Source organism: Drosophila nasuta, chromosome 3 (genome assembly GCF_023558535.2).
Source record: "Drosophila nasuta strain 15112-1781.00 chromosome 3, ASM2355853v1, whole genome shotgun sequence".
Taxonomy (NCBI): domain Eukaryota; kingdom Metazoa; phylum Arthropoda; class Insecta; order Diptera; family Drosophilidae; genus Drosophila; species Drosophila nasuta.
This window is the reverse complement of record NC_083457.1, coordinates 9,776,756-9,803,051: the sequence shown is the minus strand read 5'-3', so window position 1 is coordinate 9,803,051 and position 26,296 is coordinate 9,776,756. Positions and strand designations below refer to the sequence as shown.

The following is a 26,296-nucleotide window of genomic DNA, read 5'->3' as shown; positions in this document are numbered from 1 at the left end:
ACTCTAACTCAAACTCTAACTCTAACACAAACTTAAACTTGAACTTGAGCTCTGTGCCATGGATATTCCCCGACGGCAATACTGCGTGCTACTACTAATTATTGCCCTCGGTCTGCCTGAAAGGACACTGCCGCCAATTGCCTGAACGAGCACAGGACGCACATACGAGCGTATGTTATGTGCACGCATTTCCGCGTGTTTGGTTTATGAGTTTACAACCTCTGCCTAATTGAGGCGGGGAAATTCGCTTAGGCCGGCCATAAACTCGAATTGTTTGCAAACACAAGCAGAAAGGATTTGCCATAAACTGGCACAAAACGTTCCTACAATACGGTGTGGTAAATATTTAGGGCAAGGTCGCGGCATAATGGATGCCGGCTTCCGCGTAGTCCGCGTGGACACGAGGCACACATCGTCGAGAAGAACGCATAATAATAATGTCCTTTTTATGTTGCATATCCTTTCCGCTGAACTAGGTTGCACACAAGTTTTTATTAATGAACTCTGGGTTCGATGAGAACTCAACTGAATGAAGTGCTTAAACTCGATTCATCCGATATTCGTCTGTTAGATTAACTTCGCCTCACTGTCTATGATCGACTCGAATCGATTTACTTCACAGCACTTTTATCCATTTGATTTCTTTTTATTAAAATTTCATAGTTTGTTGATTCTTCTCATTTACTTCGTCGAGTTGTAGGCCTGCAGCCGTAGCTCTGTTTACCTTTCAGCGCCATAGTCTGATCAATATTTTTCTCCTCCAATCTCTTCCCCCAACTCACCAACTCTGCCGGTCCATTGACACGCGGCGGCAACTTGAGAAAGAGCGAAACATCCAGCGAAACGTTTGACCAGGCGCGTGATCTTCAAAAACACGAACAAGTTATAAATAATTTCCAAATACCATAGAAACAAAAGTCATATTAATGTCTTGTAGACTGGCTTGCAATGATTTTCTTTCTAATCTCACAAAGTTTGCTTTCGTTTTTTAGGAAGTTAAAATCTGAACCGGATCTTGGGATATTTTTTATTTTGGTTTTACTACAAATTATACAGATAAAAAGAGATATTTAATTGTTCTATTTCATATTTAAACTCGGAATTTTTAATAAAATAAAATCAAAATGCTGTTCTTTACTTATTTACTTCACTTTTTAACATTGTATTTTCCTTTCAATTAAATTTGTGCCACGGATAATCAATGAAAAGAGTTCTCAAATCGACAGCCAAATGCAATCAATATGTGTGAAATCTGAAATCGGTGTTGCTCTCATTGAATTGAAGAAGAGTAAATTCATTTGCAAATACTCAATTGAATGACACTCACTGGAGTTGTAAACATGTTAGCATATCATAACCAAATCAAATTGGGTGCAAAATTTCAGGTGATGTAGTATTTTAACCTCACTATTCAAGCTTCAATCTATATATATATTTTTTTGGGTCTTGGCTTGGTTTTGTGGTTAAATGTTTACAGCTCAAAATTCAACTGAAAAATTAAAAAAAAAAAACTAGAAAAAAATATAAAAACGTGTAGAGAAAAATGCTGGAAGCGGCAAACCAGTTTTAGGTACAGACAACAGGCCAACAACAAACAAACAAAAATCGCCGTGGAAAAAATATACAAAGTTTTAATTGGTTGCGCAAACAAAAGCACAAAACGAGCGTCTAAACAAATCGAATCCACTCAGACATCGGTTCACTATGTAGGTCCGCAGCAAAAGTTGTACACACGGCTCTCTATCATAGTCTCGGCAAACACCTTGCATTTAATCACTGGCGCATGCAAAGCTCGACTAGGAGGAACTCCTCAGGATATGATTGTTGCCTAAGGCCCACTTCGTATTCTCAATGTTAGGAGGTCAGTCATCGATCACGTTCGAACACATTGAACGCGCAACTGCCTCGTTCTCATGAATGATATTCAAAATTCGAGACTGAGACCTAAAAACCGGAATCTGCGTCTTCTACCTGCTGCACACTGTACTGTGTGTGCGAGCGAGAGAGCGTGCGCTCGCCTTCTCACACTTGAACTGTTAGAAGGTGTGGCTAAGCGATCGATACGTTGCGCTTCACAGGGCGCAAGAGCGAGCGAGATGGCCAGATTGCGGCATGTGACGTGCATCGACAATGGCTGAGAAAGAGTTGAATCAGCCATTGAGCCAAGCGGGCAAACAATATGGCTTGGCCAGCACAGCACATCACAGCAGAGCAGAGCAGGTTGGCCAAAGAGAAATAGAGGCAAGCATCGAGCAAGCGAGCATCGATTGTTAAAAGCAAGCCCGGCTTGTGATGGTTGAAAAAATTAGCACCGATCGTCGATCATTAGCTCGGGAACGGTGGCAACGCAAACAACGCAACGCACTCGATCGGCGGCCCGAAATTCCACAACGAATTTAACGACGGCAACTCGCAAGATTCCCAAATAACATCGGTGATAGAGTTATACTCTATAACATAAAATATACTTTTGATAACGGCAAAAACATTCGTGAAAAGAAAATTGATTATTGTGTCTAGTGTGTGCTCAAGTGTGTGATCCGCAGATCACAAATATTAACAAATTGATTACCCAAAGGATTACTAAATTCGAAAGCAGCGGTGTAAACCTTGGAATATTCTTTTAAATATGTAAGTTCAATTCAAGATTGTGCTCTTAATACATTTTCCAGAAATTTTTTAGGGCTATTCAAACTTTAATTTCTTATGAATTTAACCTAAATATGTGAAATAAAAAATACAAGTTATTTTAATTATTTTATTTATTTAAGTGATGTTCAACTATGCAAGATGTGAATAAATTTATTAAGAACTTAGCCTAATTACCATATGTTATCATTATTATAATTATTATTTTTCATATTTAGGTTACATTTCCAAGAAATTTTTTCAAAACTTCGCTAGTTTAAAATAACTTTCTTTAAATTTATCTCAGAAACTCAAGATTTTACATGAAGAATATATAGATAAAGTATTTTAATGTAATGCAATGCATATTTAATTGTAAAATAAATAATTGAATTATTTCTCAAATTATTTCTTTCTTTCGAGTTTTTAAGTAGTCTTATAAAGAAATATCTCTTCATTTTTCTTTCTCGACTTAAAACAATTAACGTTTTTTCTATTTTTTCTGGCAGTATAAGAAGATTAGAGAAAAATAATTAATTTCTTAACACATTTAAACTATCTGACATTATTTTTCATGACTAATATTGAAATTTCTTTAGCTTAAAATCTGTACAGAAGGGATATATATTGGTAAATATATGTATATTTTCTAAGCCAACAATTGAATAAGTTTCTATTGAAAGTTTCTACTGCGAGCTCTCTTTTAACTTATTCCATATTAAAATAATTCTGCATTAAATTGATGCAATCAAATGATTGTGTTAGTTTTAATTATGCATAAACATATTGAGGTTGCACTAATCAAAATGTAGAATAAAAACAATATTTGTGTATGTGACTAATTAATCATTAATTATACAACACAGCTTACGACTGTCACAATTTATTATTACAAAACATATTAGTTTAGAGAATTTGTATTTGGGATAAATATGTTTATTTAACAAAGAGCTTATTAAACATATAAAAACAATATCCGAGCAATAAATGTAAATGAGCAAAGCTAATTTAGAAGTTAATCATAGGCATGACAATGCAGATTTCAGTTGGCATTCTCTGTGTGTTATTGTGGGTTTTATTATAATCATTTTATTTTATGCAAATTAACAATTGTCCAGCCTATTTAAACAAACGTGTGAAAATCAAACATTAAATCCAAATACTGTCCCAAAGCGCCAAAATTCACAAAACACAAAATTTGACACCCAAATCTATTCAACACTTCCCCCGGAAAAAAGAAACCCAGCAAGTGACAAAAACTCATATTAATGATCCTAATAATAACTCTAATAATATAAAACAGCAGCCCACGCGACTCGCAGCCTGAGTTGAACAAAAATGTTCACACGCAAATTAGGAGGGACATAAGAATTTGCTTGTGCCTCAGGCATTTTAATCGGCAACAACAACCGAAACAGCGGGGACCAACACAATTGGCCAGCAGCAGCAGCAGCAACAGAAGCAGCAGAGCCAATTACGACGCATGTGAAAATTATCCTATTAAATGCGAATCAAAAGAGCCAAGGAATTTTCGCCCACACTTTAGCATTGCCTCAAGCCAATACCCCAACCCCCATCCCCATCTCCCCCTCCTGAGGCGACGAGCATCCCAGTTTAGTACTTGACAAATGCTTACTAATTAATTACAGTTTGTACAAAATTTTAGTGAGCATCTCATAAAGTGCGTCTATCAGCAGCAGCGTCGCTTGCTGCTTGCGAGAAGTGTGCAGAAAACAAAAGTGTGATAACTGCCACGCCCACTCGCTGTGTTATATTTTTTTTTTCGAAAGGAGTTGACCCACGTGTAGCCCTTTCTGTGACACTCGTGATTATTGCGCCTGTGATCCACAAACAGGCAGAGGGCTAAATTTAAATTGAGTTTATTTTTATGTAAACTGAAGTGTGAAATTTAGCAAATCTGTTTAATCGCCGTCGACGATAAGCTACCTACCAATGCCAATGCCAATGCCAATGCCAATGCCAATACCACCCGCCAGCAAAGTCCTTAACAGGTGTGAACTCCTGTGTGCGCGTTGCACGAATTGCGAAATGTGAAATGCCAAATTATCGATACTTCGTGCCAATTTCCGAACAGGATACAAAGCTAAAAGTTTTGCAGCGGCAATTCAGCAGCAATAAAGATAAGCATTGAAGCCTGTCACAGACACGAATTTGCCAAGTGATTTTTTGGGTACTTTTTTTGTATTTAGTCTATCTTGCGATTCATTCGAAAAGGTGTTGATAAAAATAAGCTTAAATACACAATGGGTGAGCGTGCGTAGCAAACACAATTTCCATATTATAAATGCCCTCAGTTAGAGTATTTGAAAATGGTCTGAGTAAACATCAAAGTCACGAAATCATTCAAAAATCAACAATCAGCAGCGAATGTATTTCGGAGGGAAAAAGTCCAACCCAAACCCAAACCGTCATGGCAGCCATCAAATGTTAAAGTTAAAGTACATAGACGCACACACGCGTCCACACACACACACAGAGAACGTGTACACAGTGTGTACTACACACACTCACACACAGAGATGCGTAGTCAGACAACATACAAAAACAGCTTTTCATTAAGCCCCTCAGTGATGGAACGTTGTGCTCCGCTGTGATATTCATACAGCATACAAGGCGAGAGCACACACAAAGCATGTATCACGAATTGAAATACGTCCAATAACACACACACACACACACACATGCATAACATATATACACATATGAACATATAAAAATCAGCTTAGTTTGAATGGAAAATTTAATAACTTTCCCAAAAACTAATTTTAAAATAGAAATTTGTTTGCATCGAGCAAGCAAAAACATCAAAAAAAAAGTTTCAATGTGCGTAAGAAATTCGTTTCATGAGAATCTGATAATACTTAATCATCTCGTTCATTTTAAATGCGATTCGAGTGCATCGTCCTCTGCTTGATCAGCTGATTGAATCACGATCAGAGGAATTCCTGTTCTTTCAGTGGCAATAAATTAAATTTATGACAAATGGAAGACACATTTTACGGGCAACATTTTAATGACTTGTTCAGGCCAACTATGGACGCATTCAATTGAAATTTGACAAACAGTTTAATCAAAAGCCAACGAGGGTTTTGGGGATACCAGAACAATATTCGAAATTATATAATCTTGCTCAATCTCCTCGCTCGAAATGGGGGAGAATGCTCTGGCCATTTGCCACTACAATGGTAAAACGCGTCGGCATTTCAAGTCCAATTTCGTAGCACAATAAAAGTAAACAAAACAATTAATACATTTTGTTAATTTATGATTACAAAACATTGCGAGAAACACTTTCAGTGCCAGACCAGAATTTAGACATCACCAAGCAGTTTTTAAGCGTTCTACCTTTTCTTCCTTTACCGCTCCCACATTTACAATCCAAGAGTCTCAGGTTGAGGTAGCAAGCGATGAAGTAGTGGCAGCGGTTGCAGGCCCGGAGTAAACAGAGGTGTTTGTTGCTGTTGCCATGGCCATAAATAAAAAGGGTGCCCGCTGTTTATGGCCAGCCAGTCAGCCAACCAGCTAGTCAGCCAGTCAGCCAGCTAGCCAGCATCCAGCTTCATTTTGTTGGCCGAGGTTCAAGACCTGAGCATGAGTCGCAGTCGGTGTCGGAGTTGAAGTTTGAATTGGAGTCTCAGGCATGGCTAAAGTGTGCAATATAATTAAAAGCCGACAACAGACTTGGACGGGCATTCTTCTAATGCGCCTGGGACAGCGCTGTAAACGTATAAATAAAGTGCCGGCGGGTCAACCTTCTTTGATGTAAAACCCAACCAGTGCCAATCCCAATGCATGAACTCTGCATTCCAATAACTCCCATTTACTTTATATGCCAAGTGACTGCGTGAACTCCTCTACTACCTAACAAATAAACACAGCTATTGAAAATTATTGAGCCAGTTTAATTGCTGTAAAACTGTAATTAACTACGGGCACTAAGAAATAGTTTGCATTCTTGTGTTATTAACTTATAATAATCTGTAGTTAATGAGGAAAGAAACAAATGTTTCGCTTCTTTCCTTTTTTTAATTTTTAAAGGGCAATATTTCAATTTAATAAGATCATTTTCATTATAGTTTTCTTAAAATTATTTTAATGTTTAGTTTTTTCTGCGCAGAAGTAACAAAATAAAAATGCATTTAACGTTTTTCTGCATTTTTAAAAAATAAGAAAATTTTCATTAAAGTTCTACTAACTTATATTAAAGTGTCAATAATTGAAATGTTTCGGTTAGTTTTGATACACTTGTAGAATATTTCAAATTGTGTTGTTAGTGTGAGCATGAAATAAAAATTCATCAAAATGCTTTCGTCTCTTTTGATGCATTTCTCAAGATTAAAAATTTAAATTTGTTAAAATCATTTGCATTATAGTTTTATTAACATACTTTAATGAATAGTAAGTTAAAGCAAAAAATAAAAGTTAAAGAAAAAAATAAAAGTTCAATAATATTTAGTAAAAGCTTGTTTTTTGTTTTATTATTAAAACTGAAAATACTTATATATTTTTCGAAACTATAATTACTTTTCTAGTATAATAATGAAAACAGAAGTGCAATAAATAGTTCCTTTTTTATTACATTTAAGATTACAAATGGAAGTTGATTTTTTTATGACTCCCTTGCGAAACAGATGAGTTAATAAAGCCTTTCGCTAACCCATTTGCCGTGTTCTCTTTTTACAGCAGACATGACCACATCACATATCTTGTCCGCAGTGGATCCGACAACGGGACTTAATGGCAATGTGTCGGCGGCAGGAGGAGCTGGCGGTGGCTCGCCACAGCACGCCACGCACAATGGACACGGACACGGTGGAATGTCTGGTGTTGGCGGTGTGGTGGCCATGGCCTCGGGAGTCAGCGGCGGCGGCGTCGGAGGCAGCGGCAATGGACATCGCATTGCTGGCGGCGCTGGCAGCCCGAATGAACTGGATCGCAATCTGCGTGTCTCGCTGGACGATCGAGAGCTGTGGCTGCGCTTTCAGAATCTAACCAACGAGATGATCGTCACCAAGAATGGCAGGTGGGTTGTGAATCATTAGCTCGTTGCCCGTAGCCTGTTGCTTGTTGCTTTGTGGCCCTTCTTCAGACACCCAAAACGTGTTAAATGGAAGTTAACGTGGCCAAAGACGATTACGGCGCATTTTGTTTTCCTATGCAAATTGGCAATGAGGTTTTTTTTCTTTGCTCTTTTTTTTGCGCTTTTGTTTTTTTGCTGCAATGATTTTTCATTTGGTGCTGTTTGCACCTTATAATGAAGCGTTAACGTTTCTGAAGCTCTACATACAAATATATTCAGCTATAGCTATGTGTATACCCCGATATATATACAGAGGTCTCTCTACGCGGTATTTATTTACATGCGAGCGTTTGTCGAAATAACTAAAAATATTTATTTACCTACATGTGTGTGTATGTGTGTGTGCGAAACGCGCTTAGAACTTGTACTTAAACGTTCCTTGCCCCGCTCTCTACCCCTCTCTCTCTCTCCCTCTCTCTGTCTCTCTGCACTCTACTCTCGGGGCAGGTGCTAATTAACGCGGCTCGGCAACAGCCGCCATCTTGTACTAATTGTTGTGGAACAGTGCGCGGACGGCGCGTTTCAATATTTGTCCGAAACCGACGACGTCGGCATCGGCATCGACAGAGAGTTGAAGACGAGGGAAGAGAGAAAGAGACGAAATCCCAAGCAAGCAGAGGCCTCTTTAGAATCTGGGCAAGGGCAATGGCAAACACACACACACACACACACATACTCATAGCAAAACAACAAAGTAGCTAAGCAAACTTTTCGGTTCGGACTCTTTGCCTTTGGCTCCGACCATCGGTGCATAGAATATTCATTTGCCTTTGACTGTTATATAACTGTTCAGTTGCCATTAACTTCACTTCATCTCTCTTTCTCTTTCTTCTCTTTCGCTCGCTCTCTATCTTGCATCTGCTTCCCATTGCAGGCGAATGTTTCCGGTTGTGAAAATCAGCGCCTCCGGCTTGGATCCGGCTGCCATGTATACGGTTTTATTGGAGTTCGTGCAAGTGGACACCCATCGCTGGAAGTACGTCAACGGAGAATGGGTATGTCTGAGCAGTTCAAGAATTATTGAACGAATTCAAGAGCAGCTCATAAAAACGATGACAAGATTTTCACATTCATTTCAATGTCATGATTTTTCATCCTCATCATGAATTCTTTTATTCATTTATTCTTGAATTAATGGTTAAATGAAAAACGAATAATTATTATATTCATGTTTGTCATTTTGTTAAATGAGTTGCTTTCAACATATTTCACTTTATTGACCACGTTTGTGTTTAAACATATGTTAATATTCAGTGCATTTAAATTGTTTTTTCCAACGTCAAAGAGCTCGATTGCAAAATATCCAAATTAATATACGCGTTTAAACATGTCTGATTTGATTAACAGTCTATGTCCATTAACTAAAAATAGATTAATCTATTTTGGTGTTTATGAATATTAATTTGAAAAATTTGCTGCTAATAATTATCAACATAAATCACAGAAATTAGCAATGAAAAACATTAGCGATCAAATATAATTTATTCAAAAGTATTTTAAGCTTCTAAAGTAAAAACCAAACGATGAAAATATTTGTTAAATTTCTGACAATTGTTAATGTGTTGATATAATAATGAAGATTAATCTGTTTCATAATTTTAATATCTGAATATTTTTCAATTATTTCGTGTCTTTTATTAGAAAGAGAATACTACAAAATTCAATATTGAATAAGAATCAGAATATATTTTAATCATTTCTTGTCTCTTTAACAATATATGAATAGGTTCCCGGCGGCAAGGCAGAAGTTCCTCCCTCCAATCCAATATACGTGCATCCGGAGTCTCCCAACTTCGGTGCACATTGGATGAAGGAGCCAATCTCATTTGCAAAGGTCAAGTTGACCAACAAGACCAATGGAAACGGACAAGTGAGTAACAACTTGCTCAATTATGAACTCCTATTTATAACTCCCATTTTATTTTATAGATCATGTTAAATTCGCTGCATAAATACGAACCCCGAGTACATCTCGTTCGCGTTGGTTCCGAGCAACGTCATGTGGTCACCTATCCGTTTCCGGAGACACAGTTCATAGCTGTGACTGCATATCAGAACGAGGAGGTCACCTCGCTCAAGATCAAGTACAATCCCTTTGCCAAGGCCTTTCTCGATGCCAAGGAGCGTCCCGACACGCTCTATCCTCACGACACCCACTACGGCTGGTTGATCCCACCGCCCACACACTACACAAGCGCCGCTGCGGTCGCTGCTCCACCACCGCCGCTGCCCATGAGCCAGAGCCACAGCTTGGTGGCCCCTTCTCCCACATCCTCCTCCTCCCCGTCCGCCTCCTCGGCTGCTCCTGCGGGTAGCTGTGATCGCTACGGGCGTTCGCTGTCTACTCGCAGTGCGGCGCCCAATCGCAGCACACCTTATAGCCGACCTCGTGTGGTCTCCGCCGGCTCCAATGGCAGTGCGGGCAATGCGTCCTCTTCGTCGCCGCAGCCACCGTCGGCTCCACAGACGCCCACTAGTCTGCAATCCTCGATTGGCGTTGTCAGCAGCAGCAGCGGCGGCACCAACAGCAGCGCTGGCGGCGTCGCTAGCATCGTCAGCAACAGCAGCAGTGGCGGTGGCTTCACCAGTTCCTATTCGCAGTCGAGCTTCATGCCCGTGGAAGCGTCAACTCCTTCAGTGTTCCCCTACCCGAGCAGCTGGCAGAGCAACAGCTACAATTGGAGCTCGAGCAGTGTGCCGGGTCCCATGCCCATCAACGTCTGCAGTCGCGGCCAAATCTGTAAGTTCCCAGCTACAGCTCCTACTTATTTATTTATTTTTTTGAATGTTGACGTACCAACGACACTACCATCAAGTGGCTTGCGGACAAAAGAAAATAACTTTTGACCAGCATGCGTTAATCGGAAACTGCGAACAATTAATAAGACATTGGACAACTAACAATTAAAATTATGTATATATAGATAAAATAACTAAATACTAGATACATAGATATTGTAATATTCAGAGATGCCACAGAAATCACAAGTGATTTGGGAAATCACCTAAAGTCTAACCACTGTAAAAAGGGATTTGTGGCTCCTAAAAATGCAATTGAAGTAAAATTCGAGTGCAATTTTTTTCTATGGCACCACTGAATAACCTTTTAAGCTGAGGAATAGATATACTAAAGCAAATTAGTGTTATTGATATAATTCCCACATAAAATACGGAACGTCTAAAGCATAGTTAGTAGTTCTACGTGAAATGAAAAGAAGTAGGAAATTCCTAAACGTACTGAACTGAACAGCAGAACTAATTTGGTTTAGTAGTTTAATGATTAAATTGGTTTAATGATTATATATTATAAATATATATAATACTTATTTCTCTTACTTTGCAGCCACTCACAATTCGCCTTCTCCCACAAATGGTTCGCCAAGCTACACAACGCCCTCGCCTGGCTACACCATTCATCACCTGACTCCCCATAGCCATCAGTACAACATGTCGCAGTCGGATCTTTATGCCAGTGGATCGACAGCTGCCTCGAGTTCGCCTCAGACCTATGTGGCTCCTGCACATCAAGTCTATCATCCCACGCCCACCTCCCCCAGCCATCAGCTGTACACAAATGTGCTGAATGGGCCTACAGCGCTGAGTTATCCTACCAGTGGCTGGCACAATGGATCTGGGGCGGAATACGGATTGTATCAGAATGCAGCGGCTGCCTATTATCAACCGGAGTATATACCACTTGAGATTGGGTAAGTGATCGATCGATTGTGGATCCATGATACATTCAATTAACACGCTAAAGTAGCTATCAATGATTGCACACACTCTCCGACTATGCAGCTATGCCACACACCCGCTGGAGCCCGTGGACGTCAGCAAATCGTTGGAGTCACAGCAGCCACAGCAATCCGCCATGGAGCACAACTCGGTCATCACATTGGAATGCGCCTCCAGCACGCTAAAGTCTGCTGCTCACCATCACAACGAGATCAAATTGGAATCCCTGGAGCAGAGCGTGGCCAGTGTCGCAGTCCCAGTGGCCAGTGCTGTGGCCACCGGCGTGCCCACGTCTGTGGTGCAGACAGCGGACACCTGGACACCGCTGACACCACCGCAAAGCACGCTGCAGTGAAGCAGTCAATCAATCGATTGGCTGCCATCATCATCATCCCACAGCCCTTAGACGCATGACCATGATCCCTAAGCGAAAGCTACTTGACCCCGATCGCACAAGTTAGTTCTAAAGAATTCTATGATGTAGTTACTCCACTAAGTGTCTGCGCGAGTATGACAAGTAATTGTAAATTTAGCAAAATGTTTCTTTTTAAACACTTATTTTATTGTAAACTTCCATTGTGGCCTTCCATTGTATTTCAATTAAATTACTATATAAATACATACATTATTATTGTACAAACAACATTCGATGAATATATTCAACATATTTTTAAATACAGTGAAATCTTTGTGACCATACTTCCAAAAGAGTTAAATATGTTTGAAAATCAAACAAGTCTCGCACAAAAGATTTTCCGGCAGAAGGACGGGTGCGCTTTATAAAGTTGTCTGCTAAAAGAAGTCTCATGAATATCATATGTAAAAGTATATTCTAAAATTCTAACAAATATGTTAAATATTATTCATTATTTAATAAATAGTTTGTGAATTGAGATTTAATTAAAGTTATTCAAGTAATAGTTTGCATACCATCAGTATACTGAATACACCTTTCGTTATCTTTTACTATTTTTCCGGAATAATAATTTGGTATAATTTTAGAATAGGATTTTCTTAAAAATTGGAATTCGGGCAAACTCGACTGTAGCTTTTTTCTTCCATATATATATTTAAAAAACTTACTATTACTTATCGAGGTATTATCATTATAATTATCGATAATTGATATTGTGTTTAGATAGTCTGTCAGTATACAAGTATTAAATTGCCGTTTGCAAATTAAAATTTAATTGCCATATATTTTACACAGATTTGCGTAAATTACGCCGTCTTATACCAATTGCTTAAACGTAAATTTCAAATTATCCGGTAACAATCATATTTATATCATAGATAAAATCTTAGGTAAACTACGAAGCCTGTTTGTAAGATGACCTGCTGTAAACACCAAACATTGCACAGGTATAAGCATTGAAATTCCTGGAAGCATATTCATTCGTGTAAGGAAAATATAAATAGTTCAGTAAAAGCATTCTCGCTTGTTGTTTAAAGTTCTACTTCAGGTTAGCCAACTGTCTTGCTGCATTGGTCAAGTTGTTTGAAACTTTCCCCCTGGCAATCGATCTGCAGGACTATTTAATATTTATGAAGCCATAGTTGATAAAGGAGAAGAGAGAGAGCAGAGCTTCGGAGTGATATTGTAAGCGTACTAAACAACTGCATGCATGCCATTAATTAAGATTGAAATGCGGATGTGAATGGGGATGGGGATGGGGATGGGGATGGAAAAAGCGTATGCGGGACTTGACTGTAGCTCAAGACAATAACTGACAACAACCAAGGCAGACAAGGAAGTTGCGCTAACAAAACACAAAATAAAGTTTATCTTTAGTTCGTTTAGCTAAACTTAGGAGGTGGCTGAGCCAAAGGAGCATTCATGTTGGCCTATGTTAAAACTTGCGCTTAACTTCTCTGGCCACTCACGTTGAAACAATCGAGACCAGCAGCATGACAGAGGAGGAGGAGAAAGGGGTGCTGCCTGCTGGCCGCAAAAGTGTGCTCCTGGCGGCAATCTGGTTGTGTTAGAAGCAGAGACCCAGAGACCTAGAGACCAGAGTAATTCATGAGGCAATGAACACAAAATGCACCACAAAGCAACGTGATGATAATGAGTTGAGAATTGCACGAAGCAAAGTGGAGGCAACTCAAGTGAAGGCGAACCGTGTATGTAAACTTGCAGCAGACAATTGAATGTGCCACCATTACAAATGTTCCAGCTGTCAGAGAATCGCTGGACACCCACACCCACCCACACACACACGTACACACACACACACATAATAGATTGCCCATTGTCCAGCTGGAGTATAATTAAAAAGACATGCCACAATCGTTTGCAAAAAGGAATGCACTTTAGCAAGGCGCCAGGTTAGAAAATCCACGTACGTAGTTAGAAAAGAGGGCAATTGGCATTTGGCACTCACCTGGTAGTCCATTGAATTGCCGTAGCCCATGTGATTGCAGGAGCACGAACAATGCTTGATATGTTGCTCGAGCTCATCGTCAATGCTGGCGCCACCTAGCGTCAGTGCATGACCATAACATGCGACGTTCAAATCCTGATGATATTTGACTTTCGCACGTTCCCATTCTCCCTTTCCTTTGTGGTAATGAGACTCGTTTGTCTGTTGCTGCTGCTGCTGCTGCTGCTCTGCCAGCTGATTTGTGGCTGCTGTCATGCTCATCATGGCAATCGGCTGGCCAATAATCTGTTGCTGCTGCTGTAACTGTTGTTGTTGTTGTTGGTGTTGCTGTTGGTGGTAATCCTTGGTGCCCATGCCCATGGCCACATCTGCGCCAGCATCCAGCGATGTGGACTTGAATATGCGTGTGGATTGCATTGGCCGCGTTCGACTGGGACTTGGACTGGGACTGTGACTGCGACTCCGACTGTTACTGTGACTCTCTTGCGCTGTTACTGTTAAGCTGCTTCCGCGTAAGAGCGTGCGCTCAAAGCTCTTAGGCCTGTGAAAAGCTTCGTACGCAACAGTTTCGCAGCCATTCTGCTCGACAACACTCCGCTGTGGCCTCATCGACCCACCAGTTGCTGTGGCAGCAGTAACAGCCGAGCTGGCGGCCGTTAACATCATGCTAAGGCGCAACAGCTCATTGGAGTCCGCCGCCGGCAATGGGACACTACACGAGCCCGTCTCTGTGGCGCTGTCCAATGCCTCCGACTCCAGCAGCTCCGCATTAGGTTCATCCGAGTTGCTGGACTCCAATTCACTAAGCTGCTGCTGTTGCTGCTGTTGCTGGAGTCTGGCGCGCTGTCCTATAATGGAGGCTGCTGTGGAGTTGGCGCCATATTTCCAGTAGGTTTTGTTGGTGCCCACGATGCGCTGCAACTGCGGCAAGTTGCCTACCGTTGGCGTTGTGTTGTTGCTGCTGTTGTTGTGTTGCCGCTTCTGCCGCTCCAGCTGCTGCAGCGTCTTGAATGTCTTGCGTACGGGTTGCGTGTGATGCAGCGTGGCACAGCGTCGCATCGGCGGCGGCGTATAAACTGGCGACACGCTGTAGCTATGCGAATGTCTCGACGGGGACAGCGAGCCACTTGACTTGGCACCCACTAGCCGCGCCTTCAGCTTCTTGCCAAAGCCAACTCCGCCTCCTCCGCCGCCTGTGCGTGGTGACAACGAGTGAGCGGAGAGGGAAAGTGCACGCGTGAATTTCAAACGCGATGCGCTCGCCACACTCGCTGCGGACTGACGCTGAGCGGCAATCAGCTGGCACTCATCGATGGTGGGCAGCTTCAGCAGATGCGGATGCAGTTGCGCATAGGCCAGAGATGGTTTGGCTCCCGCACTGAGCACGCTGGCATTGTCGCCTCCACCTGTTGGCAGCGGCGGTTCGAAGAGATTCTTTTGGCTGAGCGCCAGAAACTCCTTTTGTTCCTCCTCCTCGAGCGCCTTCAGCGCACGCAAATCCCATTCACCGGAACTCATGGTCAGCCAGCAGGATACGACAGCCACTGACGGCACAGAGTATCATCACTTCACTCTCACTTTCGTATTAACTTGGTTCGTTATTCGCTTCGCAAATTTGAACACTTACATTTTGAATGGCGCGATAATTTCGAATGAAACACGCAGAGCGCAACACGTTACCGTTAGCACACGAGGCTGTCGGCGCACTGAACGCGTACAGCAGCCAGCACGGTTACTTTATAACGGTTGTGCCAACAGCCAACAGCAAACGAAGCATCAGCATCCACACACGCGTGGAACGTGTGTGGAACGTAAGTGACCTAGCTTAACATCTGAGTCAGTGTGTCGCTCTGTTAAGCTGCCAGCTGCCTGCTGTCTGATGCTTTCATTGCTGCATTGCACTGAGAAAACCAACTCGGATTTATTCCTTGCATTCGCAAAAGGAATTTAAATTTACAACAATATAATCTCAACATAAGACACACTATTGATTGTTTTCCTAAATTCGGATAATTTGCAAAAGTTACAAATGGCACACAAAAAATTATTTTTAAATAAATTAAAAACAACACATATAGTATGTTCTACACTTTCAAAAAGCTGAAAATATTTCATAATAAATTAATAAAATATGTAAATATAAAACAAAATTATAAATCTAATATATTAAACATTGCAAAATAAAAAAATATTTATTGGTTTCCATTCACTTGGACAATTTAAGAAGTACACAAAAATTGTTAATTAAGTGTATTAATAAATATGGAAATACATGAATGAAAAAATTAGATTACTTGCTAAAATATAATATCACTTATCGCAATATTTACAATTTACTATAAGTAATGATTATTAAAGATTACGTTTATTAAGGTTGGAAATATATATATTTTTTTTAAATACAATATATTATTTTAAATCATCTTTTTCTCAAAAAATGATCTATTTAAAAATACAAAAATTCGAATATTTTCAGCTTTCATTCAATTAAATTTAAATTAAGTAAAATTAAATTCATTAAAACAAAAAATAATAAATGCTTGCTTTCTATAATTTCTATTGCATTCCTTTTATCTACCATATTATAGTGTTATAGTCGCTTCAAATTAATTTTTAAAAACGTATATAGCACATATTAATATATAATTAAGTTCTGCGACGTAAACACACATTCAATTTAAGTTCGTCAATGGAAAATATTTGGGGAAATTCTGTATATGTATAGAACAAAATTTCTAGAGCAGCAAAAAATGTTTGAAAAAATGAAATATATTTGAAAAGGCATAATTGCATTATTGCATTTAGTTTCGAGCTCGCCCATGAATTACTCAATCCTTACTTACTATGTATGCATGTGCGGCGAGCAACGTGTAAGTGTTAATGGCTGTGGTGCTATGAAATATGTACGAGCATTCGTTCCGCATCCAATTTTGCAGTCAGCTACATGACGTTGTCGTCGTCGTTGCCGTTGCCATTTTTGTTAACCTCAACGCAGTTGGCAAGCCACCTTGTGCATCCTCTTTACCTTCCCCTTCTATCCGGCAGCCGCTCATCATTGAGGTGACAGCGGAGCGACATCAGTTAGCGCCACAATGCGTTGCCATATATTTATATGACTTACATATATTGCACACACACATATGCACACATTGAGACATATTTTCACGAGTATGTTGCAAATACTTGCATGTAGAACACACACACACACACACACATACACTCTTGTACACTCAGAAGAGCACTCATCCTTCATCTTGATGTATGGCCATCACTTCTTAGCTGCTCTCTCCGAATTGTGTTAATGAAATTCAAGTCCGTGCTGCAGATTTTATACAACTACAACTACAACTGCCACCACGATGTCCATATATCCTCTATGTGTATATAACATATCATGAAGCAGGTGCAAAGTGTGCACCAAGTGCAGAGCACATAATTTTATAGGGTGCGTAGCTTGCCCACAGTTGGGCATATTATTTATGTATTCCAAAGATCAACCAAGTATTATAAATAAAACTAGATCTCATTATGAGTAAGAATTTCTTATTGTTCAATTATTTATTTACTTTATTGATTTTCGTCATTTTAAAATCGAACAATTGTGTAATTTGAATAATCAAGATAATTCATATGCACATATTATATATATTTATGCAATTCATTTTGATACACAATTATTTGATTATTTATCAGTTATTTCCGAAACTGTGTGCAGCGTATGTGGTAGTCGATTGTCGTGTTCATTCCAGATTAAATTAAGCACTTCAATTATATTTTTATACATGAGAAATAAGACAAGACTTGGCAGGTAAAATGTAATGATATAGACTTACATACCCTGCAGATTTACTTCAAAGCTTAACACTGCGAAATAAAAGAATATGCAATTAAAATAAAATGTTGAGTCAAGAGTGTAGATTTTTTTTTTTTTTTGTAAATACATTTAGTTGCGGGTTTATACACAATTTATAAAAATTATGTGTGTTATTTTTTTATATATCTCAAAACGATGCTTGAAGAATAAAATCTTGTTTTAACATTTTTTCAACGTAAAAGTATTGTGTCATTATTTTAAAGATCCAAAAAGTCTTAAATCTTTTCCTTTCTATGTATATTTTATCATCAATATAAATTACTCTTTGTGTAAGTGTTGATTTATTTAATAATTTTTCATCATTTGAAATAGAATTATTTTCTTGTCAACCTAATTTAATATCTAAAATCCAAAGCAACATGGTTGGTATACTTGTTATTTCCTTTTAAAGTCTAATTGGCCTGAACTGAAGTACATTTTAATTAGTGTAAAATAATAAAACAATTAATTATAGGTCAGTTACAATATTAGACATGAGACACACGTTGTGCATTTTGAGAGAATTTTGATAAACTCAGCAAGCATTTTATATAATATTAAGTATACGCAAATAAACTCAATTACAAATTTTGCAAATTTGATAAAAGTAATTTCCGACATAAAGATTAAGCTAAATTTGCTACCTAATATAAATGAATTAGAAAAAAGAAGAGTACATTTAAAATAAGTAATATTCAATACAAGAATATACTTTAAAATTTTGAAGAAGTTTTATGAACATTTTTATGGATTATTGATACGCCATAGTTAGTTTTACAAGAAAGTTTCGATAATTTGCGTTCTTGGCTAACAAAAACAACCCAAAATTGTTGAATGATAAACAAGTTAGCGTTACACTTTGAAACTGTATTTTAACGCGCTTCGCTGCGATGAAAAACTTGAGGAAACCAATGAGTCATGAATGTTTTTAGTATCACATTTGATTTATTAGCATACTTAAAACGAAAGAAGTGAAAATGCAGCATTTTCGGAGAATTATGCAACTTAATTTGAGCTAACCACAAATTCTCGTTGCAATGTACATTGTCACAAGGCTGCTGCTGTTGCCGCTGTCGCAGCCGCCGGCAAGCCATAAATTTAAGAGGACACCCTTTTGCCGAAGCTCCTTGTGTCGCCTTCTCATGTTTTTTGGTGGGAGGCGGCTGGCCAAAAGTTTTGAACGACGGAGCCACAGGCACAGCCTGCGTTGCAGCTGCAGTTGGAGATGGCGCTCGAAAATCCGGATGGCAGAAGTCAAGATCAAAAACAAGCTGCTGAACCAAAGTTGCAACAAGCGACCTCATTGTGGGCCGTGGGTCATGGATGAGGTTAGGCTTGGGGTTGAGTAGGAGAGAGAGAGAGAGAGAGAGAGACAGGCGCCTGTTGCGATGCTGCATTTAATTTCATTCATGGGCACATGCGAGCAAACAAACTAAAATCGAATCGACTACAAAATATAGGTGTATATTTGTAACAACAAGTAACAAACTTTGCCACGCCCACAACTTTCCACGCTGTCCTCTCAGCAGCAAAAATCGAAGCATAGTTTTCGGAGCAAAACAACCAGAGTCTCAACTTAGTCGAAAAAGTTATTGAATTGAAATTCAGTTTCGTTTCTGAGACAACAACGTAATGTGTCTGTTGTTTGTGCCACATGCTGGCCGTTGCAAGTTCCCCCATTTCCGTGCGGCACTTGTTCTCTTTCTCTTCTCTTTCCTTTGGAAAACTTGTACTGTGTGAATACTTGTATCTATCTGCTCGTAATAGCTTAGTTCGAGTACCCGTTTAGTGGCACTGCACAGACTCAGCATCGTTCATGCACATTACTCAATAAATATGTTACACAATGTGTGGCAAGTACTACAATATACTATGTATAGTCGATGAAAGAGTGCCGTAAAATTATACTCAACTTGTGCAGTTTTCACTCTGCAGCTGATGCCTTTTCTACTTTCTGTTGCAACTAATGAGCTCATTCAATTCAAACACGCAGTCCACGTCCAAGTGCGTTCGATCTGCAAAATAATTAACTTCATTGCCATTTATATTGTCATTAAGTTCATTTTCAGTAACTTGAGTTGGCTTTAAAGTTGCGCACACGATTTCAAAAAGGAAAAGCTTCGAAATGAAAGTGAGAAACACATATGTGAACTACATCTCAAATATTTTGTATTATCGATATACTTTATATCTAAAAGAAACTTTCATTCTATATCAATTGTAAGGATTTGCAATAGAAAATATTATAATTGAGCGCTACTTATTACATTTTAGGCTATAAGAAAAGATAACAAATTTAAGAGTAGAAAAATTAGTTATTTGATTTATTCTTCGTACTTTATAATCTTCAAACTTTCCTTCACATACTTTTTCATATGAATATATCTAATAAAGGTGTCGTATAATTAGTGCATTTAAACACAAATTTTATTGAGACGTTTTAAAGAAAGTCGACAGCTGCTAATTTATAATATTGCATATAGAAATTTGTATTACAAATTGTTTGCAAGTAAAAATTAAATCTTAAAAACTTTTCTTTTATTTCAATATAACTTTATACTAATCTCAAGTTTTCATCTTTCGGAGGATTAAACAGAAATGAATACTGTAGTCTAGTATTCTTCACAACAATTATATTAACATACATATAAATTAATTATTGTTTAGATTAATTTTTTGTTACTACTGTTATTCCCTTTTTTAAATTTTATTCTTTTGCAGGCTTAACACATAAATTGGTTTATCATATAATTTAAAATTCATTTAATCAGTAAACATAACTTTACACTTCAAGCATTTGAACATTTGAAACGCTTCGAATTCCTTGCAATTTACAAAAGTCACAATGTCACGACGTCAGCAGGAAATCCTGCGCATCGAGCGTCAAGTGAGGGCCAAATTGCCCTATCGCACATTTCGGGACATCACATTCGATCGCGAGCAGATCAAGGCCAGCATTGTGCCCCTGAGTTTCATTGAGGCACGTCGCAAGCGAGGTCCCATCTATGAGGCACTGCAGGATGAACTGCGCCACGAAGGCTGCCTGATGATGCCCGAATTCTTGCGCTGCCTGGCCGAGAAGGAGCAGGCGTTGTTTGATTCAATCAGCATACGTGCGAGAATCATCGATGATCGTCCGCTGCTCTACGAGGTGATTGATAAGCTGAAGTGTGCGGAGCTCGCTGTGATCAAGCGTAAAGTAAAAGGCCTGAAGGAGTGCTTCACACTCTTCTATGAGACGCTGCTGCTGCTCGAACCGTATCGCATTAAGTATGAGTATGCGCTGAATGCTGTCATGGAACATATTGTTTCTCTCTGCCACAACATCGAGGGACAGGAGCGCGATGCTGCCGAGATGATAGCTCGCATCTATCACAGGTTTGCCATATTTTTGGAGCACACTGGGCAACGTGTCAATGCGATTACGTACTTGAAATCCACTCTCGAATTGGTGCGTGGACACATGTGGCTCTCTGAGCCAGAAAAAGGTTCAGCTAGTCCCATTCTACACGCGCTTGTGGCTCAACAACTCGCCAGGCAACTGCTCATCCATGGCCGGCAGATTGTGCGACAGCAGCCCGAGGAGGCAGTTGATATGGCCAGAAAGGCAACTGTACTAATAGCAGAGAGTGAGTTGATGAGAGTTAATTTATAAATTTATGACAGCTTTTATCTGCTAGTCGGACGCCAGAAGAACTTGGACATCTTTTGCGATACGTTCTTGGAGCGCGCTTTCTTTCTCATGGAGGCTAACAAATATCATGCAGCTCAGCAGTGCTTAGAGCAGATCAAATCGGAGATTATAGCTTGCACCGAGTACAGATTCGTCAAGCTCAACATCAAATTGTATCTGTATCTGGGTCAGTGCGCTGAAAGGTAAGAGCTGTGTCTATAAGGATACTGCTAATACTATCTGAATCCACTTTATAATTATAATTTCATATTATATTTATATAATTATATGTGTAACATTTTATCTAATGTCTTGACATGTATATTTATATGTACTTGTCTGCATATCTGCTTAATATGTATATTCCTTACCGTACCTTTTTTCTAAATACATGTATTAATTAAATTTATTTTTTAAGCTCGCCAGTAAACTTAAATTATATCTTCTGTGTCTCTATTTCGATCGATCGCTAAAATTTGCATCCAATATATTTATCTGAATTCTACATATTATCAATTTTGAAAACTTTTTTCTTCCTTTCTCAATCCATCTTTACAACTTGAATCTGTATCTATTCATTTTAATATTGATATATTTCTTTTTACATATTTGTATTTTGATATGCATCTATCTAACCTGTCTTTTTGTGTATCTATATTTGCCTCACTTACTATACCATGTCTCCATCTATCCAACTAGTATTCGAACTGTATATTTGAATTTATTTTTCTGTCTAATTTGTAAGTCTTTATCTTAATTAATCTTTATAATCTGCATTTGCCTATCTGTAATTTTCTATATTTTACTATTTACATAACTCTACTTTCCTCTTTTATAGTCTATACATATTAATCCCTATTTATTGAAGCTGAATCTTTATGTAATCACTGCTTTTCTCAGCTTCGATCACGTTGATAAGGCCATTTCCAACTTTAAGCGTGCTCTTCGTTTGTCACGTCTCTACGATCACAAGGATCACGAAGCAGAGATTCTGCTCAATCTGGGCAAACTCTTGCCCGTGATACCCAGAAGACGGGTATTGCCAAGAAATGTTACAATCAGGCGAAAAGCATTTACATTGACTTCAACGACAACCACAGCAAGAAGACGGCTGTTTTTCTCATGGGAAAGCTGCTGGCCGACGAGATTACGCCACTCTACATGGCCATGTTGAAGGCATCGAATTCGCGTTATTGCGCCTTCTTCAATTTGCGACAATGGAAGAATCGCTGTCGTCCCTTCTGGCATAAGTTGGGACACGAGATCATCAAACAGGAAAAGGACAGTATCTACTGTCTGCTCGAGGAGGAGAAAGAGGATCCCGTCTACGTGCCAGATTTTCCCGATCTTGAAGGCAACACATTCAAAGTTGAAGAAGGTGACATATGAATTAAGTTATTCTCTACTAAATTGTTATTGTTTTTTATATCATTAAGTTGCATAAAAGACTGAGCTTAGAACTGCACTGAAATCATTTAAAGCGGCAATTTTCAATGCAGATCTAAACGCAGTTGATTGCCAGATTAAAGTCTTAAATGCTCCAAAATATTAATAGATCCTCGCACATAAATTCAATTTCGGTTGCTGCTGCATACAGCAACAGTAACAGTAACAAATTGTTAGCGGTAACAATAACATGGCAGCAACCACCCACAGCAACTGCGGCAGCATTGACAACAGCAACTTGCTGAAAGCTGCGTTTCAACGTTGCAGTTTCGACGGGGCCGCAACAAATGTTGCCGTCGCATGCCGGGATGAAGTGTGGGTTGTAAATTGGCAATGTAATGCGAGCTGCAATAAATTCTCAAACAACATGTCGGCGGAAAATTCTTTAAAACATTTCCAAACTGCATATTTGTCATGGCAAACACACGTACACGCTTGTTGTTCGCTTGTATTCGTGCCCATACATATGTCTGTGTGTGTGGACAGACGGACAGAAAGTGGCTTTAAAAACAAATAACATTAAAAAGCATAAAGCATAAAGCGCAACAATGATACTCTTCCCTGCATTTTTAAAACCTCATGGCTGGACTGAGAATCATAAAAAATAAACTATAATTATCAGTAAAATAATAGGATATTGTCCTATATTATAACTTTTTTATTACCATTTGCTGTCTTATTCATATGCGTATACGTAATTTTATCAATTTAATATGAAGTGCTTAACATTTACTTTTGCGTGATTTCGTATTAATTTCTTTCTTATTCATATAAGTAATTTTGTGAATCTATTATAAAGTGGTTCAATTTTACGTATACTTAATTTTATGAAGCTAATATTGAAGCTTCAACTTTACGTATTCTTAATTTTATTAAGATTAAGACTTTATATACATATTTTCGATTTAGTTTTATTTTTCACTATACACTACGTATACGTAATATTCATACTTAATCTAATATTACGTATACGTAGGCCTGATCCTTACACGACAAACCGAACATTATATTTATTTTTGTTTACGACTTATCGTTTTCTATATTTTACAACCTTACGTATACGTAATTTTTTTAATCTTGACCTTTACGTATACTTTATTTTATATATCTAATTTGAATAGTTTCTACTATACGTACATTGAATTATATTAAGATTAACACTTCATAAATTTATTTATTTTTACTGCATTCCGTATACGTAATATTAAAACTGGATCTGATATTACGTATACGTAATGATCCTTACAAACACGTAATTTAAACAAGACAAACCTAGATTTATATTGATTTGATTCCGATTCATCTTTCATTATATTTTCCTACCTTACGTATACGTAATTTCATTGAGCCCTTCGACAACTATTAGTAACCCTATTGAATGAAAAGTCAGAAAGTCTCTGAAATCGATGTAATCCAAGCGTGAAATCGATATGGCGTTTGTGCTTTTATATATTGCAAATATTTTGACTCGCTAAATAGTGCAATAATATGCATAAAATACGATTAATTAAATTCTGTACTTTGCAAACTGCGGCAGATTATTAAAATGCATATAGCAAATAGTTTGGCATCGTGTATTATCTGCAGCCACACATCTTCAAATCGCCGCAACGTAGTGACCTGATTTACCAGTTATTTATAGTTTTTATCATATTATGTATTAAATCTATTCATAAACTCATGAATATATTGCATAATTACAAAGCCACAAAGCCAAAAGCCTTTTTTCTCCACTCTCCGCGTTCTGCATTCAACACAATATTTTGTGTGTGTGTGTGTGTGTGTGTTGTTCGGAGCGTCAGAGGGAGAAAAGTTGCCATCGAGTTGCAACAGAAAAGTTGGCAAATGAAAATAAATGCCTAAAGTTGGTTAATTAAAATGAAAATGAAAGGCACTCAGCTTGACTCAGCTCGACTCGGCTCGCACTTCACCAGAACTTTCGCCCAAGCCAAACAGCAGTAACAATTAAATGAAGAATTCGTAGACCAGAATTTGCAACCTGTTTTCATAGAATTAGCCATCTAAAATGCAAATGGTGCCAATCCACAAAAGTTTCGGTAACAAACAAAATTCCAAATGATTAAAAGCATATTCAGAACTTGAGATTAATGTTAAACTATTATATAAGCCAGAAAAGGCAGCCACTTAGCCACATATTCGCAGCATAATTTTGCTTGTGATACAGCGCATTATTAGGTCAACTATGTACATTTCTCAGTCCTCTCCCGCATATCTTGAGCGGGAACTTTTCCAAAAACTTTGTCAATTAAAACTTTAGGGCTCGAGGCAAGCGAATTGGTATGTGACTCGCGCAAATACAATACAAATAACTAAATTGAATGTGGTCAAATGATTTGTATAGCGATTTAATGTCGCCGAAATTCACTTAGAGTGCGCAATTTGATTTGCATATTTCCGTTTTTCTATTTAAATGCAAGAATTCCTTGTTAAATAAATAAATTAAATGTTTATTGCACTTTTGGCTGCGAGGCAGTAACGATCTTAAAGTAACCATGCGACAGATAAATCTGAGGATCGGAGGGTCCGCTGCCATCTGGATTGGTCTTCCAGCTAATTGTGAGACACGGTTCGCCAGGCTGTGGATCTTTTTCGATGGTTATCTGATAGTTCTTTGCATCCTCGGGGCTCGCATTGTGCTTAATGAATATGAATGGGCGTTGCTTCGCTGGCTCATCCGGCGGCGTCACTGTCAAAGTTGAAGAGGGAACGTAAAGTGAATCATAGCGAAGCGTTCTCAGAATCAAATCCACTTACATGGCTGGCAACGAGCTGATGGCGGAAAGAAAACAAACAGCAGCAGCATCAGCAGCAGCAGAATTAGAGACTTGTGCAATGTTTTTGATTTCATAATTTCGAAATGAAATATAAACAAAAAGCGCGAACAACAAAAGCAACAATAGCAGCAGAAACTAATGAAAGCGTCGGATTTGTTTTATATACTAGATGCTGCACGCGTCTCTATATAAGAATGAACGACTCGACTCGTATTACGCGTATGTACAATAATTATCAAAACAACGTCTTGAATCAACGCGATCGCAACTCGAACTGCCGGAGGTTTGAGCGCTTTCAAACGGATGAAGCTGCAAGTTGAATGCGTCTCTCTTACTCACTATCTCTCTCGCTTCTAATCTCGCTCTCTCTCTTTATATATATGTTATATGTTTATTTTCATAGAATTATTTCACCTGAATTTTGAGAATTATGAGCTTATCGGCTGTTTAGGCTTGAATGAATTACTCATATACCACATATAATCAGAATTGAGATTGAAACTGACAGATGAAATTGTAAACAAAGCCGCGCAATTGATTGTGGCTGTATCAATATGACTAAACGCTCGCTTGACTGCTGCTGCTGTTGCTGATAGAGAGACCAACATGAACTGAGCTGAGCTATACACAAAGAGAACACTTTATGGCTTCCACTGCGCTTTTGAGGTCGTAGACCATCAG

General features: G+C 38.6%; 4 protein-coding genes across 6 annotated transcripts in view; 2 read left to right on the top strand and 2 right to left on the bottom strand.

Moving 5' to 3' along the window:
* Positions 1 to 15,543, bottom strand: part of LOC132790993 (uncharacterized) — a 91,368-nt gene extending 75,825 nt beyond the window's left edge. The window contains exon 1 of the mRNA XM_060799764.1: positions 13,849 to 15,543. Coding sequence (XP_060655747.1) covers positions 13,849 to 15,366 — 1,518 coding nt within the window. The 5' untranslated portion in view covers positions 15,367 to 15,543. The remainder of the gene's footprint in view (positions 1 to 13,848) is intronic.
* Positions 1,663 to 12,262, top strand: LOC132792421 (T-related protein). 3 transcript variants are annotated; one of them, XM_060801797.1, is made up of 7 exons: positions 1,663 to 2,631; positions 7,333 to 7,672; positions 8,604 to 8,724; positions 9,456 to 9,599; positions 9,659 to 10,469; positions 11,073 to 11,436; positions 11,493 to 11,617. In XM_060801797.1, exons 2-7 carry the CDS (start codon positions 7,338 to 7,340, stop codon positions 11,500 to 11,502), a joined length of 1,785 nt encoding a protein of 594 aa, XP_060657780.1. In that variant the 5' UTR covers positions 1,663 to 2,631; positions 7,333 to 7,337; the 3' UTR covers positions 11,503 to 11,617. The 3 variants fall into 3 exon arrangements, with proteins under 3 accessions (XP_060657780.1, XP_060657779.1, XP_060657778.1); XM_060801796.1 differs by having other exon boundaries at positions 1,664 to 2,631; positions 7,336 to 7,672; positions 11,528 to 12,262; XM_060801795.1 differs by having other exon boundaries at positions 1,665 to 2,631; positions 11,528 to 12,262.
* A 4,911-nt stretch (positions 15,544 to 20,454) lies between the features above and the next one.
* LOC132792870 (uncharacterized) lies at positions 20,455 to 22,937 on the top strand. Its single transcript, XM_060802386.1, is given in 4 exon segments — positions 20,455 to 21,330; positions 21,382 to 21,577; positions 22,275 to 22,384; positions 22,387 to 22,937. Coding segments are annotated over 4 exon segments (1,467 nt in total). The 5' UTR covers positions 20,455 to 20,546; the 3' UTR covers positions 22,764 to 22,937.
* A 2,327-nt stretch (positions 22,938 to 25,264) lies between these two features.
* LOC132793042 (uncharacterized) lies at positions 25,265 to 26,157 on the bottom strand. Its single transcript, XM_060802635.1, has 2 exons — positions 25,596 to 26,157; positions 25,265 to 25,527 (listed from the first exon to the last, which is right to left on the bottom strand). The coding sequence occupies exons 1-2, from the start codon at positions 25,687 to 25,689 to the stop codon at positions 25,289 to 25,291; spliced, it is 333 nt and encodes a 110-aa protein (XP_060658618.1). The 5' UTR covers positions 25,690 to 26,157; the 3' UTR covers positions 25,265 to 25,288.
* Positions 26,158 to 26,296: the final 139 nt, after the last annotated feature.